Source organism: Notamacropus eugenii, chromosome 6 (genome assembly GCF_028372415.1).
Source record: "Notamacropus eugenii isolate mMacEug1 chromosome 6, mMacEug1.pri_v2, whole genome shotgun sequence".
NCBI lineage: Eukaryota > Metazoa > Chordata > Mammalia > Diprotodontia > Macropodidae > Notamacropus > Notamacropus eugenii.
The window spans coordinates 40,853,847-40,869,890 of NC_092877.1; the positions used below are offsets into that span (position 1 = coordinate 40,853,847).

Below are 16,044 nucleotides of genomic sequence, written 5' to 3' on the forward strand. Positions count from 1 at the left end.
CTGAAACCTCTGTGCCCAGAATGTTTGCACGGATGGAAGGGTTAGGCAGCTTCAATTTCCTTCTCTCAAACAGATGGCAAAATCCTTCATCTTTGTTGGGTTTGGTCTTAGATGCACTAGGGAAACTTGCTATTTAAGGGAATCCTTTGAGAAGGAGAACAATACTTTTATAGACCGAATCAATTTATCAATCATTATTCCATGATTTATCTATATGCTTATCAATGATTTTATTATTAATTAATCGTTCATTTATTTTTTATCTAAGTCTAAGGTTTTCCTGTGTTAGATATGCTAATGTGAGGCATACCAGAGTGCCCTTTTACTGAGGGATGCAGTTGCCTCATGGAGGTTTATAATAATGACTATTATTTTTATTTGATTTTATTTTTCCCCAATGGCCATAATTTGTTTATTTTTATTCTGAACATGATAAAAATAAAATAAAATGGGTATTTCAATATACAGAGTAGAAGAGAAACGGATTACACAAGAAAGCTGCAATTCTCTATTATCTACAGTTACACTGTCTTAGGCAAGCATACTCAAAATTAAAAAAGCTTTAGGGAATAGTGAATAGATAGTAATGGTATTGGAGGGAGGAAGACTGAATGAAGTTCAAGATCCATCTCTGACATGTCCTGGTAGTGTGACCCTGGGCAAATTACTTAACCTCTTGTTGTCCTGGGAATTAAGGCTATAATCTGCAAGAAGATCATCAGTCTGCACTGGCAGTGACTTTTCTTCATTAAAGGTGTTCACTCACAGGTCCAGTCTTTCCCTCCCCCCAAGTCAATTACTGTGCTGTATGAAATTGACAAAGCTGTCGGTGTGTCAGCCAAAAAGGTTCATAAAGATGATCTAGCCTAATTCCCTCATTTTCCAAAAGTAAAAACTGAAGTCACACAGTAGGTGACAGAACTAGGACTCAAACCCAAGCCTTCTGACTCTAATTCCAGTGTACTTTCCATGACACCATAGTGGCCCAGCACAATCCTCATGCCCTGTAATATTTAACTTCAATAGATACCACTTTCTAGAATATAATGTATGCCATATTTCCCAAATATGGAAAATAGATTTCAAGGGAACTTTAATAATTAACTTTTTTATAATGATAACTCACATTTTTATAGAGCTTTAGAGTCTACAAAATGTTTTCCTTATGATGTTCCTATGAAGATCATAGTACATGTATTCTCATATGATTTTAATCAATAACTCGATAAGTATTTTAAAAGCCTAGACACTGGGTATACAAAGACAAAAAATAAACATCTTATTTCCTCAAGGAGATTACACTTTATCACAGGAAACAACATGTTTACGTACAAGTTCATAATAACACATACAAGTTAATTTCAGGATGGTGTTGTGGAGATATTAAGAAACTAGGGGGCATCATGTGGGAGAGGAGTATTTGAGATTAGTTTTGAAAGAAACTATGGATTCTAAGATGCAGAGGGAATGAGGGGTTCCATTCCAAGCATGAGAAGACAAAGGCAAGGAGATGAGAGGCTTTAGAGATGAGGAAATCAAGTCTCAGAGAAAGTGTTGGTGTATTCAAGATTACACAGATAATAAATTTGCAAATAAAGCCAGAACTTGAACCCAGCTTTCTAGATTATCTGAATTTGACAATCGTGACAAAAAGAAAACTTGACAATTTAATCAAAAAGAAAATGGACTTTTCTACATACATCATAGTACAATGTTTTTTAAACTATACTATACCTCCTTAGCTGAAGAATTCTGGTTATTCTTGAGAACAGCAAATGTGCAATACTGGGACTGGCACAGCAGCGGGACTTAGGAAGTGTTTATTGATCAACTGCCTCATGGAATCACACGGAATAACAATTTGGGAGTTGGAAAGAACCTCATTGCCTGTTTAGTCCAACCTATACCTGAAAGAAATGTTTGCTGTAAATCTCCCTGACAAATGGCCATTTAGTCTTGGTTTGAAGGGGAAACCTATTACCTACTGAGGCAACTCAGTCCTCTTTGGAACAGCTCTATTTGTTAGGAAGTTCTTCTTGACTTCTATTTCAAATTTTCTTCACACTTTCTACCCATTATGCCCAATTCTGCTCTGCTGCCTCTGCAGCAGCAAGGTGGTACAACGGATACAGCATTGGACCTGGAGTCAGGAAGATCTGAGTTCACTCCAGCCTCAGGCGCTGACTAGCTGTGTGACCCCAGTCAAGTCACTTGCGCACTCTCTGTCTCAACTGTTCAAATGAGAATAATAATAGTACCTGCTTCCCAGAGTTGTTGTGAGGATCCAGTGAGATAATATTTGTAAAGGACACAATACCTGGCACATAATGGCCATTAACAAATAAAATAAACATTTGCGTATTTCTTTCCTTCCTTTCCTCTAGGGTCAAACAGAACCAGCCTAATCCTGCTTTCATGAAGCCACCTTGGGGCTTTTCATTGGGGCCTAGACATTCTTGACTTTGAACTTATGGAGATACTAGAGGTCATTCCTCCTTGGCAAGTTTCCTGAAGGAAAATAGAGGATCCTTTTTTATTTGTTTCCATCGCTCACATCTGCATTTCCCATTTTCATGGCACAGAAAGTGATCAATGATTTTTATTGCAAGAGATCAAAATGCTGAAAAAAGTGATCATTGTTTGAACTATGTTAAAACCATCAGAAAACACATGGCAGGCTATTGACTCAGGCATAATAAATTAGAGAAAGGTATAATTACATTTCTCTCCTTGCACTCAGAACTTGGGAACCCAAAGTACTTTGGCTCAGTCATCCCTCCCATGTGATCAAGGGCAATCTGATGGGATGGCTCAGGTTGATCAATTAACTGTCCTCAGCAGACTTTCTTACCCCTCCTTCTTCCATTTAGGTACAAGATTAGAGGTAGTTAAGAAACTCCAAGCGACCAATAAACACAGATGGTTACGGGCTCCTCTCCTGGCTTTTTCACTCCCTGAATGGCCTTAGACCTTCAATGAATTCCTGCTAGTAGACTCTTGGGATGTGTCTGTTACAGCCTGAAACCTGAGTCTATTTGTTCTGTCCTCAATGACTCTGCAGCTACTCTACTTCTCCCCAGCAAGCCCTGGAGGTGAGATTTCCCAATCAGAAGCATCCCAATGGGAGTCAAGGACAATGACAGTTATCAAAGGTAGTTTGGTCAACAGGTGACTTTAAGGTTTAATACAACCCTATGTAATAAGGAGCACACATATTCCTAGGATCACAGCTAGAGAGCTAGAGGAGGCCAGAGAGCAAACCTAGTCTAATAATTGCATTTCTACAAATGATGAAACTGAGGCACAGAGATGGTTGTATAGGTGGTAGTAAGTAACAAAGCTGGATATGAATCATTGTCTTCTGACTCCAGGTCCAACATTTTTCCTGCTACACATCAATTGTTCCCAAATGACGAGGGTGGACATTAAAGACAGGAGAATTTAAATTATTTGTCCATGGGCCATGTACATCACCTTCTAGAGTTTGAACCAGATCTGAACCTAAACCTATTTTTTTTTTCATGGGGGGAATTTCCTTTCTTCCTTCTTTTCCTCCTTCCTCTCTCCTTCTCTCCCTCCCTCCATTCCTCCCTCCCTCCCTTCCTTCCTTCCTTCCTTCCTTCCTTCCTTCCTTCCTTCCTTCCTTCCTTCCTTCCTTCCTTCCTTCCTTCTTCATCCATGGGTCAGGAAAGTAAGAGGGAAGGCTCAACCTTCAGTGTCCTGGTGGTGATCTGGTTCTCCTCTATGGCTAATAATTGTCACCATTCCTGACACAGCATTCTGATTCACAACATTAGGCACAGCTTGGAATATGATTTCAAACAGTTGTTCAGATGCTGTATCAGGTTCCCAGAGTGACTTGTGCATTTCATACTCTGAGCAGGTGCTCCTGGCCACCAAATCATCAGTCACTATGAGGCAGCCAGTGCTTTTTGGGTTCGCTTGGATGACATGAGGTCCAAGGAACAGTTGAAGGGCTCAGAGTCCTTAGGATATAGGCTGGCAATGACTGGTTCCATGTCATAGGTGCCAAATGGCTTCTCATTGAGGAAATTAGTCACTATGTCACTATGTTATTGGGGCAAAAGGCTAGTGATTCAGAAAAAAATACTACTGGTTTTGAGCCCTGGATTTCAAAAGAATGTGAGCTCTAATATCTAGTTCAGTGCTTGGCACATAGTAGGTACTTGACAAAAGTATGTTTAATTGAAAGGATGAATTTTGACTTAGAGAAATTGCACTTGAGAACTGGCTCTGCCAGTTCTGTCCCTTCAACTCTTTAACTCTCAAATTCCTCATCTGTAGATAGTGGGGCTCTAATGTCCTTATATATAGCTCTAAAGTGATGACTCTGTGATCCTTTGCTCATGTAAATTCCATTAGCATCTCAGGCCATGAGTGAGCCTTGGTCTTTGTGCAAATGGTGAGATAAGCAAAGCAGAAGAGTCACTGATGGGGAAAACCTTCTGGAAGTTAACAGGGGCCATGTGGACCTGGATCTTAAAGCACAAGATGGTTGTGATAATCACACAGTCCTTCCCCTTCATGATCACGATTCCATTACTGACATGACTACAGTAAAGGAGGCCTCCCTCAGGATCCCTGATCCTGATTTATCCTTCCTTGGTGTTTCTTTTTTTCTAAGCTAAGGGTATTTAATTAAACAACAGATCAAAATAAAAGACAAGACAGATTCTTACCCCCTTCCTCTAACATTGATATACACTCTCCCACATTACCACAAATACTTCTAGTGAGAAAGGAAGCATATGCAGGGACTACTCGTAACCAAGGCAAGTCATGCTTTCAATGATTTTTTTTTTAAAAGCAAATTGTATAGATTCCTTTTTGTTGTCTTCATTCAGTGATTTCAATCACATCCAACCCTTTGTGACCCCATTTTGGGTCTTCTGGACAAAGTTAGCCATTTCCCTCTCCAGCTAATTTTACAGATGAGGAAATTGAGGCAAACAGGGTTAAATGACTTGCCTAGGATCACACGACTACTAAGTGTCTGAAGCCATATTTGAACTCAGGAAGATGAATCTTCTTGACTATAGGCCCAGTGCTCTATCCATTGCACCATCTAGCTGTTTCTTTTGTTTTTACATAACTTTAATTCTGCATACATCCACTCTGCTACCTGGTAATTGAACCCTCCCTTATGACAAAAAAAAATAATCATGCAAAAATAAATGAAACAGCAATCCTGATAATGCATGTAACACCCTGCCTCTCTCCCAAGAAGAAGGAAGCATAATGCTTCATTTTATGCTTTCAGGGGGTTTATCAGCTTCTCAGAGTTTGACTTCCTTTTAGTTATCTTTTCTCTGACATCATTTTAGGCATTCTACCTACTATTTCTCTCATTCTGGGGCTCAGATCTACTTTATATTTGCTCCATTTAAGGAAAGATTCAGTCAGCATGACTATCAAGGCCATGGCCTTGGTCACTCCCTTATTTCTTCTTGTAAGACCTTTCCAGAACAGTATCCAGCTCCTTTTCCCATGAAATCAGTTAGTACCAGGGGTCTTGAGTGATTTTTTCCTAGTTGCATTTGGAACTTAATAACAACCTTTCTGGGTTCTACTGACTCTGCCAGTGTCTGAGACTTCAATGGACTAGTTCCCATATACCCCTGATGTGTGAAGGAGCTACACTGATGCTAACCCTCCAAAACTGCCCTAAGAATGGAGCTACATTAGGGAGTGGGGTGGCTCAGTAAACAGTGTAGGGGTCCCGTTGCTTGGAAGCTTCCAGTTGTAGCCTTTTCAAAACTTTCAATTTTTTCTTATTTCAGAACAGCTAAAGTGAGAATAAAAAGCTTTTAAAAATGTTATCCCTTAAAACACATTTAAAGTAAAATAAGAAAATTAATCAAACCAGCAAAGATATGTAGACAACTAACAAAAATACACAAGACTGAAAGCTATTCCTCAGTAGAAAATTATCAAAGGATGCGAACAGTTTTCAAAAGAATTATAATCCATTAACAATCACATAAAATGCTCCAAATCACTACTAATAAGAGGAATATAAATCTTGAAAATACTGAGACATTATCTCCCACTCAGAAAATTGGTACAGATAATTAAAGATCATGAATAGTCAATACTGAAGTGATTGTGGAAAGAGCATACTAGTGCATTGTTGGTGGAGACGACAATTAGTGCAACTATTCCCTTTGTCTTATGGAGTCATTTATCGTTTGGGCCATTCTAATTTTCAGGGTGTTCAATTCTTGGGTAAAGTTTTTCTAAGGCATTGATTCTCCTCCCCCCATTCTTTCCTTCCAAGCTCTTCTATTTTGTATTTCTTGTTTCATTTTTTCCAGATAGTTGGGATAGTCTCTTCTTTGGTGCACTACTTGGCCATGTCATGGAGTTACTTTCTTCTTCTGGTTTACCCCCTTGAGTTTCTCTTAATCCAAGATATTTCCTTATTGTGCTTAACATTTTTCATCTCTTTGCTGTTGTTGTCAGCCTTAGTTTTTAGACCAGGGGTCTTGTGCTTAGGTCAAACTCTACTACCATACCCCTATCTATTATTGGCAGACCTTGGTTGATCCCAAGTTTGGTGTCTTGGCTCTGCCTTCTGAAGGAACTCTCTGCTCTTGTCTTCTGCTGTGGCTCAAAACAAGACTGCGTGGATGCTGGGGCTACCTCAATGTTAGATTGAACTGGGACGACCTGAATGCTGGTCTGGCTCTGTCTCCTGAGGTGGCAGAGCTCCCTAGGTATCCCTGAACTAAGTGATGCTCTGGTCCTATCGCCTAATATGGGACTACACTACTTTACACTTCACCTTCTACCTATTCTGACTTGTTTAGCTCCATGCTTCTAGAGGAGTCTGACAGTCTGTGTAGTTAAGGACTGAATGAAGGAGTTTGTAGCTAATTCTTTTATATTTAGATAATTCCTTTTTTAAGAGCTTTATTTGGGTGTTGGGGGGGGGCAGGAATCTAAGCTTCTGTAGGTACAGACAAGCTGCCATCTTTCCATTATTCCCTGCTGCAATGATTCTGGAAAGCAATTTGGAATTCTGTGACCAAAGTGTCCCTATCTTTTGACTCAGAGATTCCTTTGTAAGGCATATACTCCAAAGAAATTGTTGTCAAAAAGAAAGGTTCCATATACACTGAAATATTTGTAGTAACACTTTTTGTGGTAGCAAAGAATTCGAGACAAAGTAGATGTCAATCAATTGGGCAATAGCTAAACAAATTGTGGTACATGAATGTAATGGAATTTTACTATGTTATAAGAAATGATGGATGTGATGAATACAGAGAAGTATAGAAAGATCTACATGAACTGATGCAGAGTGAAGTAAGCAGAGCTAAGAAAATGTACATGACAACTACAACAATGTAAGGGGAAAGAACAACTAAAAACAATCAAAACTGACTGTTACAAAATTACAAAGAATGGACTTGAACCCAAAAAGAGTTATGAGAAGACAACTTCCTTCACTTCTTGACAGAGATTAGAGTCCTTAGGTATTAAACACTGCATATTAAGTCAGATTTTAAAAATTGGTTTTGCTGAATTTTTTCTCTTCTTTTTCATCTCTTTAAAAACATCTTGGTATAAGGTGTGGTTTTCTAGAACAGGAAGAGGAAAAGAAGGAATTCTAGATAATGAAAAATCAAAAGATAGCAATAAAAACCCATTAAATTCAATCAACAGCATAAGATATTTTGGGAGGGTCTGTGGAGATGAGACCGGAGAAGAATCACTTGAAGTAGATTTCCCTGAGAAGTCATATGTTATAAAGAAAAAATCAGAAGACTTGGGTTAAAATCTTAGCTCTAATTCTTACTAGCTGTGTGACCTCAGGCAAATCATTCTACTTCTTTCACCTTGTCTTTCCCCATTTTCAAATTGGGGGTAATAATATTTATACTGTTTATCCCACAGGGCTGTTGGAAGGAAAATTTTTTTTAAAATAAGACCTTTAAAAAGCTTACAAAACTGTGAGTTGGGATATTGTTCAAGCTGGAGAGAAGGACATACTGAGAAAGTCAACACATACCCATCCAATGCCCTTCCATACCTGTATGGCTCCTCTTAGGTTGATTCCAGTTTCAATGGCGACATAGTAGGATGCTTGCAGAAACGTCCTCTGTAGCAGGAGGGCAAGAAACAAGAGCACAGCCAACACATAGGCATTGGCAAGGAACTCTTCGGATGAGACAAAGTAAACACCGAGGAACTTAGTCTGTTGGTTGAAAAGCACAATTTGGAAGTAAACATCATCACTGACAAGCAGCATCACTGCTAGGCAGACTTATGGGACACTTTGTATGATGGAAGAGGGCATGGATTGTCACTGGTGGGAATGGTCACAGATCTTTAGAGACTATGTAGTCCAATGTGTGTCTCCACGGAAATTCCCTCTACAACTTTCCTGAGAAGTCATCGAGAATTTGATTAGAGATTTCTGCGAATTTATGGTCATGGATCATGATTTTAAATCTTGGTTTTGTTTCTTTCTACTCAGGTAACTTTGGGTCAGAAAGGCAGCCTCTCTGGATCTCAGTTTTCTCATTTGTAAAATGATGGGACTAGAGTCTTCCCAGCTTTAGATCTATGGTCATGACTATGACTAGGTGATGGGGAACTCACTACCTCCCGAGGTAACCCACTGTAGACATTTCCCCCCCTTAACTCGTGGTTTAATGTACTTCTCTACAACTTCCACCCTTTGTTCCTAATCTGCCCTTTGGGAACAGCCCTTCAGATAAATGAAAACAGTTATTATGTTCCTCCCAAGTGTCCTCTTCTTTAAGTTAAACATCCTCAGTTCCTTTAGTCAATCTATGTAAGGCATGGCTTACAGTTCCCTCACCATCCTGGCTGTCCTCCTCTGTACATTCTCCATTTTGAAATGTAGATTTCATAAAAGATACCTTCAGATATTGAGAGCAGCTTGGTGGCACAGTGGATAGAGTGCCTTGCTTGGAGTCAGAAAGACTTAAGTTCAAATCCAACCTCTGACACTTACTATCTGTATGACCATAGGCAAGTCCCTTAACCTTGTCTGCCTCCGTTTTCTTATCATAAAATAATCTGGAGAAGAAAATGGCAAACCACTCCAATATCTTTGCCAAGAAAACCCCAAATGGGGTCATGAAGGATGAGACACAAGTGAAAATGACTGAACAACAACAAACCTTCAGATGTAGTTGGACCACAGAATATAATGAGGCTCTTCCCACTCTGGTTCTGGACATTCTGCCTTTTCTAATGCATCTTGCAATCCCATGCCCCACCATTGACTGTGGATTTTATGTACAATCCACTAAAACCCCTGAGACTGTTTCCACACAAGCTGCTATCTAAGCCATTCTTTTCCTATCCTGTAGTTGTGCAGGATGCATGGATAAAACCAAGAAACCATTTCTGTCCCTCCTCACCTCGACATGTGGACCATGGGAGTGGGGCCAGATTTTCACCCTAGGCCCTGAATCTCTGGTTCTCTGTGCTTGGGCACTGCTGTGAGAAATTAGCTGCCAAGCCCAGGTCCCCTGGTGAAACATCAGAGACACTGAGCAAATCACCGATTAGCTGAAGTCAGAGCAGTTGTAACAAGTCCCTCGATGTTTGTTATCTATTTTCTGTCACTAAAATGTAGTCAGCCAAGATTGCTACTCATACTAATAGGAAGCAATTGAGAGGGGCAGGGGAGTTATGGGTGCCCAAGAGCTGAAGACAGGGAACACTCTGACTGCCACTCATTGCTTTCCCAATGAGGCAAGTGGAAAGATGATTTATTTCATTTCAGACAGAAGTCCCCTAGTCCCTGGTCTTCTATAATTCTATCATCATAATAAAGCAGCAAGAATACTGCCTTGGGAATAGTAAGGTTCAGTTCCCAGTTCTACCACTTAGGTATGTGACAGCAGGAAAATCCGTCCCCTTTCTTCCCTGGGTCTCAGTTTCCTACACTGCAAAATGAGGGGATTAGCCTAGCTGAACATTTGGATCACTTCCAGCTTTGCCATTCTGGAGTCTAAATGTCTTCTTCATGCTTCTTATTTTCAATGCAGTCCTCAACTAGGTCCTGCCTGTAATAGGCAAACAGGAAAACAATTTTCTTGCTAAAGACACCAGGGAATAAGTGTTTCTTACCGAGGCAGCATAGGCAACTATAAGAAACACTTTGATCTTGGTAAACAGACACTCACAGACAGAATAACGTCAACATTTGCATGAGGAGGGAACAGTTTATTTCCTGAGAAATGACATTGAACTCACTAGCTTTTTAAGTGAAAATTCCATCAAACAAAGCAGTAGAAACAGGACAGATGTATCCTCATCTTCAGCAGTCTTGTGCTCACCAGTCTGCAGGAAAATCTCCAGCCTCACAATGTCAGAGGAAGGACCTCTAGGCTCTTGGCTACGTGGCACAATGTAATTCTATTTACAGTCAATCAATTAGTCAATTAAGCCACAAGCATTTCTTAAGCACTTACAAATGCTTTTGACAGGCAATGACAGAAATGAAAGAATCCCTGACCTGTCAGAAACAACATGAACACATAAAAGCATATACAAAAATAGATAAACTCAAGGTAATTTTGAGGAGAAAGCACTGGGATGCTAGCATCTGGGTAGGACTAATAGAGAAAGATTTCATGAACTGAATTCTGAAAGAGATCAGGGATTCTAAGAGGCAGAAATGAGGACCAAGTGTAGGCTGTGGATAGGATACAGCCAGTGCAAAGTCACTGAGGTGGAAGATGGAGCACTATCGTAAGGAACAGCACTGGGAAAGGGTTTTCTCCTCTCCAAGGAGGTTGGGTGAGGTTGACATGTGGCAAGTGGAAGCAAATGATCCAGGCCAGGCATCGGAGGCTCTGTTCTCAGATGCTGCCTGTCTAATAGTGTCATGACAGATTCTATGACAGGGTCTGAGGAAAGATGAGCTGTAAATGGAGGTTGATATGTGGAAGGGAACCTGATGGTATTTACAAAAGGCAATCTTTACCCATCACACATATATATACACACACACACACGTACACACACACACGTACCCACAGCTTTAGACACAGGAAGACAAAGCAACATAGAAATACAAAGACACACATATATTTTCTTTCTCTCCCTCCCTCTCTCCTCTCTCCTTCCTTCCTCCTTCAGCCTTTCTTCTCACCTCCCTCCTCCCCTCCCCAAGCCTTCAGAAGTGTCTTCCCTTGAATCAGCCTCTAACACTTCTTTTCTGAGCTCAAGCTCTAGTGGCAGATTTCAGCACCTGAGGCTGAGGATGAATTTAATTTCCCAGCCTCCTGGGCCCTGATAAGTGGCATGTGCTGCATGTGATGGTGGGGGAGTGAGAGATGAAAGACTTCTTGGCCCCTTTGTGCATCATACTGGGGAGGAAGGGAGGTGGGAGAGGCAGAGAGGTCAGAGGGGAGGAAGGAAGATCTGGCAGAGACATCGAAACCTCCAGTAATCCAACAAAACAATGCAAGTGGCTTGTCCTTGCTGATGCCAAGGACAATGTGCTATTGCTGGCCTGGAAACTGAAGTGAGATCAGGCTGAGCTGTTTACAGCTCCAGTGAGGTCTGCTCATGGGCCAAGGCTGCAGGGTGGAAGATTTAAGCTGTGCTTGGGGAAAAAATATTTGCAGGATCAGTAGAACAAATGAACTAACATTGGTACAGAGCTTTGTAAGCCTTAAATACCTATAGAAATGCTAGTTATCACAGTCATTGAAAGGACTTTAGAGATCTTGTCCAATCTCATTTTACAGGTGAGGGAATAATAATGATGACAATTATTATCAACTAATAATAACAAATTATTATTGTTTGGGATTGGAAAGGAGTTTAGAAGTCTTCTGGTCTAATCTGATTTTATAGATGAGGGAATAATAATAGCAATTGTTATTAATGGATAATAAATAACAATTGCTTTTATTCAGAGTTAGAAGAGACTCTAGAGGTCTCCTAATCCAATCTCATATAATAGATGAGGAAATAGAGGAGCAAAAAGATGAAATGATCTGTCCAAGGTCACACAGGTGACCTTGTAGCAGAGCCAAGATATGAACCCAGGTCTCAGACTCCAAATGAGTGCTGAGTCCACTACATCACCCTGGGGGAAGGGGAGAGAAGGGCGGTTAAGTATTGAGTGTGACACTGGTTAGTCTCCTTCCTTATGAACTGAGGTATAAATGTCATCTTATCATGGCATAGTAGACAGAGCGCTATCTTTCTAACCTTAACCTATGAGTAACAAACAGAGACTGCTCAAGAAATCTAAATCTCTCTGGTTGGCTAGAAGTTCTGCCTCCCTAGTTCAGTTAGGGTCATTCAGTTTCAACATCGCTTGTGTAGAAAATCTTTTTGTGTGCCCCAAGGCATGAGGAAGGGTAGGATCCTGCTTTTTCATGACTCTTCTGTACTATGTGGAACCCTTTCAAAGCATAAGGTAAGCCATGATCTTTTGCTCTTGGGTGGTAGTGATAATATAACTAGGTGACATAATGAATAAAGCACTAGACTTGGAGTCAGCTCAAATTCTGTCTCAAATATACTAGCTGTGGGACTGAGCAAATCATTTAATTCCTCTCAACCTCAGTTTCCTTGTCTGTAAAATGGAGATATTAATAGTATTTATTTCACAGGATTATTATAAGACTCAAATGGCATAATACATTCAAGGAGCTCTGTAAAGACTTAAAACCACTGTACAAATGTTAACTATTATTAGTTAGCTATTATGCAGCAGAATTCTTCCACTGTTCCTGGATCAGGTACAGAAGCTGCAACTACATAACCTCGGAAAGCATCCAATGTGCCCAAACAGAGGAAAGTCATTCCGCCTGGGAAATTAAATTTCATATTCCCTGGTGTACAATTTCTACCTCCTCCCCCCATACCTCCTGCATCGAGGCGTGGAGGATTAATTGTAACTCAGGCAAAACGAAATTTAATCAAAATCCTATGAGGATTAACTGCTGCTTGAGGTTTAGGGCCTCATTAGATGGATAGCATTACATGAGGGTGATCCATCAATTATTCAAGTCACTAATTATGTCTCTGCTTTTTCTTTTCCCACTTGTTTGTGGTTAAGAGGTTAGAGTCTCTTCCTCATTGGGGAAATGAGATTCCAGTCCTCATCTGGAGTAGAGACTTCCTATTTTATAATCATCTGAAATTAATTGGCTGTAGAAAAGTAGAGGAAAGGACAAAGGATATAGATTAACAAGGAAAAAAAACTCAAGCAAAATCAACATCTTTTCTCAAGTTCCTTCCTCTGACTCCAGATAACCAATGGTCCTGACAGCTCCATTTTCAAAACAAAACAAAACACCAGCTCAGGACCTTTCACAGAGCAGACTCTTAATAAACATTTGTAGAATGAATGAATGAATAAAACCACACGTCAATTGCTCTCTAAGACTTGGAGTCCTGTGAGATGAATAGTCTTGTACTAATCCTTTCCATTTCTAATCAGCAGATTGGTTCATAGACTGAGCTGGGAAAGCCCTTAGAGATCATTGAATGAAAGTTTCATTGTTCTAGCTTTGGAAGGAACTCTGGAAGGCAACAACCAAGGGGCTCCATCCCCTTATTTTACACATGAGGAAACTGAGGTCCAGAGAAGGAAAAAGATGGCTTAAGAATTTATAAGCAGTGTACAGCAGAGCTACAATTTCACTCCAGGTCCTCCTATACCAAATTCAGTGACAAGTTCAAAATCTTTAATTTACAGAAGAGGAAATGGAGGGACTTGTCCAAGGTTATACCGTAAATTAGTGAGAGAGCCAGGATTTGCATCAATGTCTCTTGACTCCCCCTTACTGATCTTTCTAGTGAACCAAATAAACAGAGCAGGATTTCTTAAAAGCAGGAAACCCCAGGAATGCTTTTTAGTGTTAAATTGAATGTCTCTTTCTCTTTAGTTCAGGTGTTCTTAACTTGCAGTCTATGAACTTTTAAAAATAACTGTATTTTAATATAATTGGTTTCTTTTGTAATCTTTTGTTTTCTTTTATGCTTTTAAAAATATGATTCTGAGAAGGAGATCCTAGCTTTCATTAGAATGTTCAAGGGATCTGTGACCCACAACGGGTTAAGAATCTCTGCTATTGGATTAAAGGCTCCAGGACTGTGGCAGTAGTGATCATGTTGAATTGGAGGAGAGAAAGAGGAGAGCATAGTCCTAGAATACAGAGTGGAGCCACAGACCAGCCAGACCCATGGAGACTCGGGGGCAGCGCAGCAACTCAGATCAGACAAGAAATAAATCTCTCCTAGACCTACGGAAACAGCCTTGAGGCTATGTCATTCGCTGCCCTGTGGGGCTTGCTCTTTGCTGCAGTGCTATCATTTATATCAAAACACCAGCAGGCTGTTGGGGGGAAGGGCAGGGGACCTTAAAACCTTGCCTCTGGAATGATTGCTAAGACCCAAATGAAAAATGAAGATGGGAATTAGAACTTTTTTATCCCCAGGATCATGCAGTTTAATAAACCCTTCCTATATTTCAGACACTGTGCTAGGTGCTGTACAGAGACAAAAATCAGATGGTCCCTAGTTCAAGGCACTTACCTTCTGGAGGTGGAGGTGGAGGGAAAAACATGTACATAGGAAAGTTAATACAAAATAAATCATCATAACCTATGGTTCAGGACCAGCAAACTCTAGAATCACACAAACAGGGTCCAATTTGGGGGCAAGGTCTTTGTAGTGCCCCATTTATACTCTTCCTTGGCTTATGTTGCCTACACCTAGAATTTATCCTGAGGTGTCACAACACAGGTCACACCTAGACTTCCATAGACATTAAGAATAAAGTCCCCAGCTCCTGTATAGCTTTCAAGGTAACAAATGCATATTGAGTATGAGATAGTCTTTATTTCACTCCATAGAAAATGTAAGAGCTGCAAAGGACTTATAAAGCATCAGTGAAAGCAGAAAATACATAAACTATACATTAGTTCATAAACAATACATTATAACTTCTACACTGATTAAAAAGACAATAAACTCCCCAAGAATTAGAGGACTTAATTATAGAAAACACACACACCATAGTTAGCCCATAAACACTACACCATCATCTTTAAATGGAAAACAACAAATAGAAAAATCCTCAAGAATTAGGGGATTTGATAATTGATGGCCTACCCTAAGGATATTTACAATTATTATCTTATTTGACTTTCATAACAATCTTGAGAGGTAGGTCATATTATTGACCTCATTTTATAGTTGAGGAAACAGACAAGCAGAGGGTAAGGGTGCCCAAGGTCATACAGCTAGTAAGTGTCTGAGGCTAGATTGGAACTCAGGTCTTCCTAAATCTAGGCCTGGCCCTCTATCTGCCATTCCCCCTAGCTGCTCCCAGACAAAGACGCTCATTGACTAGATTACGAAAAACGGTTGAATGGGCAGCTTGTTTGATTAGTCCATATATCTGGTACAAGTTCTACAGATGGACAGAATGAGGCAAATAGGAGAATGGGCTACATTTATTTAGAGTATCATGTTGTACTTTCAATGATCCCAAGCAGCTTCCTGATGCAAAACCCATCTCTCTACCACCGATATTTTCTTGGTGATGTTCTGTGAATCATGGCCTCAGAAAAATGAAGCTTCCATGTAACTCAAAGGTCAGTGGAAAGATTCATGGTGGGGATAAATGGGAAGCAGCATCTTACTTATGGTGACTTATACAAGAAAAGCGGCAATCAAGACACAGGATCCCAGGATTAGAAGATGGAAGAAACCCTGGAGGTCACTGAGTCCAACTTTCTAATTTTACAGATGAAGGAACAATTTCAGTACTTAAGTGACAAGGTCACCTAGGTAGGAAGCAGAGCTAGTCTTCTGATTCCAAATCCCTGCAGGTTCTTTTCATGACAATATCTCTACTCCCAATTTATCTTTACATATAGTAAATACACAAAAATCTTCATTCTAGATTGCTCTTCTCCCCTCTCCCCAACCTGAAAATTCAGCTCCATGAAGTAGTGAATACAGTACTGAACTTGAAGTCAGAAAGATATGAGTTTAAATCTCACC

The 16,044-nt window shown here is 40.1% G+C and overlaps 1 protein-coding gene and 1 long non-coding RNA gene across 10 annotated transcripts in view; one reads left to right on the plus strand and one right to left on the minus strand.

The window, feature by feature from the left end:
• Positions 1-16,044, minus strand: part of ABCC8 (ATP binding cassette subfamily C member 8) — a 123,371-nt gene that overhangs the window by 72,138 nt on the left and 35,189 nt on the right. For all 8 annotated transcript variants that reach the window (XR_011969365.1, XM_072619621.1, XM_072619619.1 and 5 more), the window contains one exon: positions 8,057-8,221. Coding sequence is in view for 7 of the 8 variants with exons in the window: in XM_072619621.1 (XP_072475722.1) it covers positions 8,057-8,221 (165 nt within the window). In the remaining variant the exon portion in view is untranslated. The remainder of the gene's footprint in view (positions 1-8,056; positions 8,222-16,044) is intronic.
• Positions 11,571-16,044, plus strand: part of LOC140510761 (uncharacterized) — a 36,502-nt gene continuing 32,028 nt past the window's right edge. The window contains exon 1 of one of the 2 annotated variants that reach the window (XR_011969369.1): positions 11,571-12,442. This is a non-coding gene — a long non-coding RNA (uncharacterized lncRNA). The remainder of the gene's footprint in view (positions 12,443-16,044) is intronic. The other variant, XR_011969368.1, reaches the window with a different exon arrangement.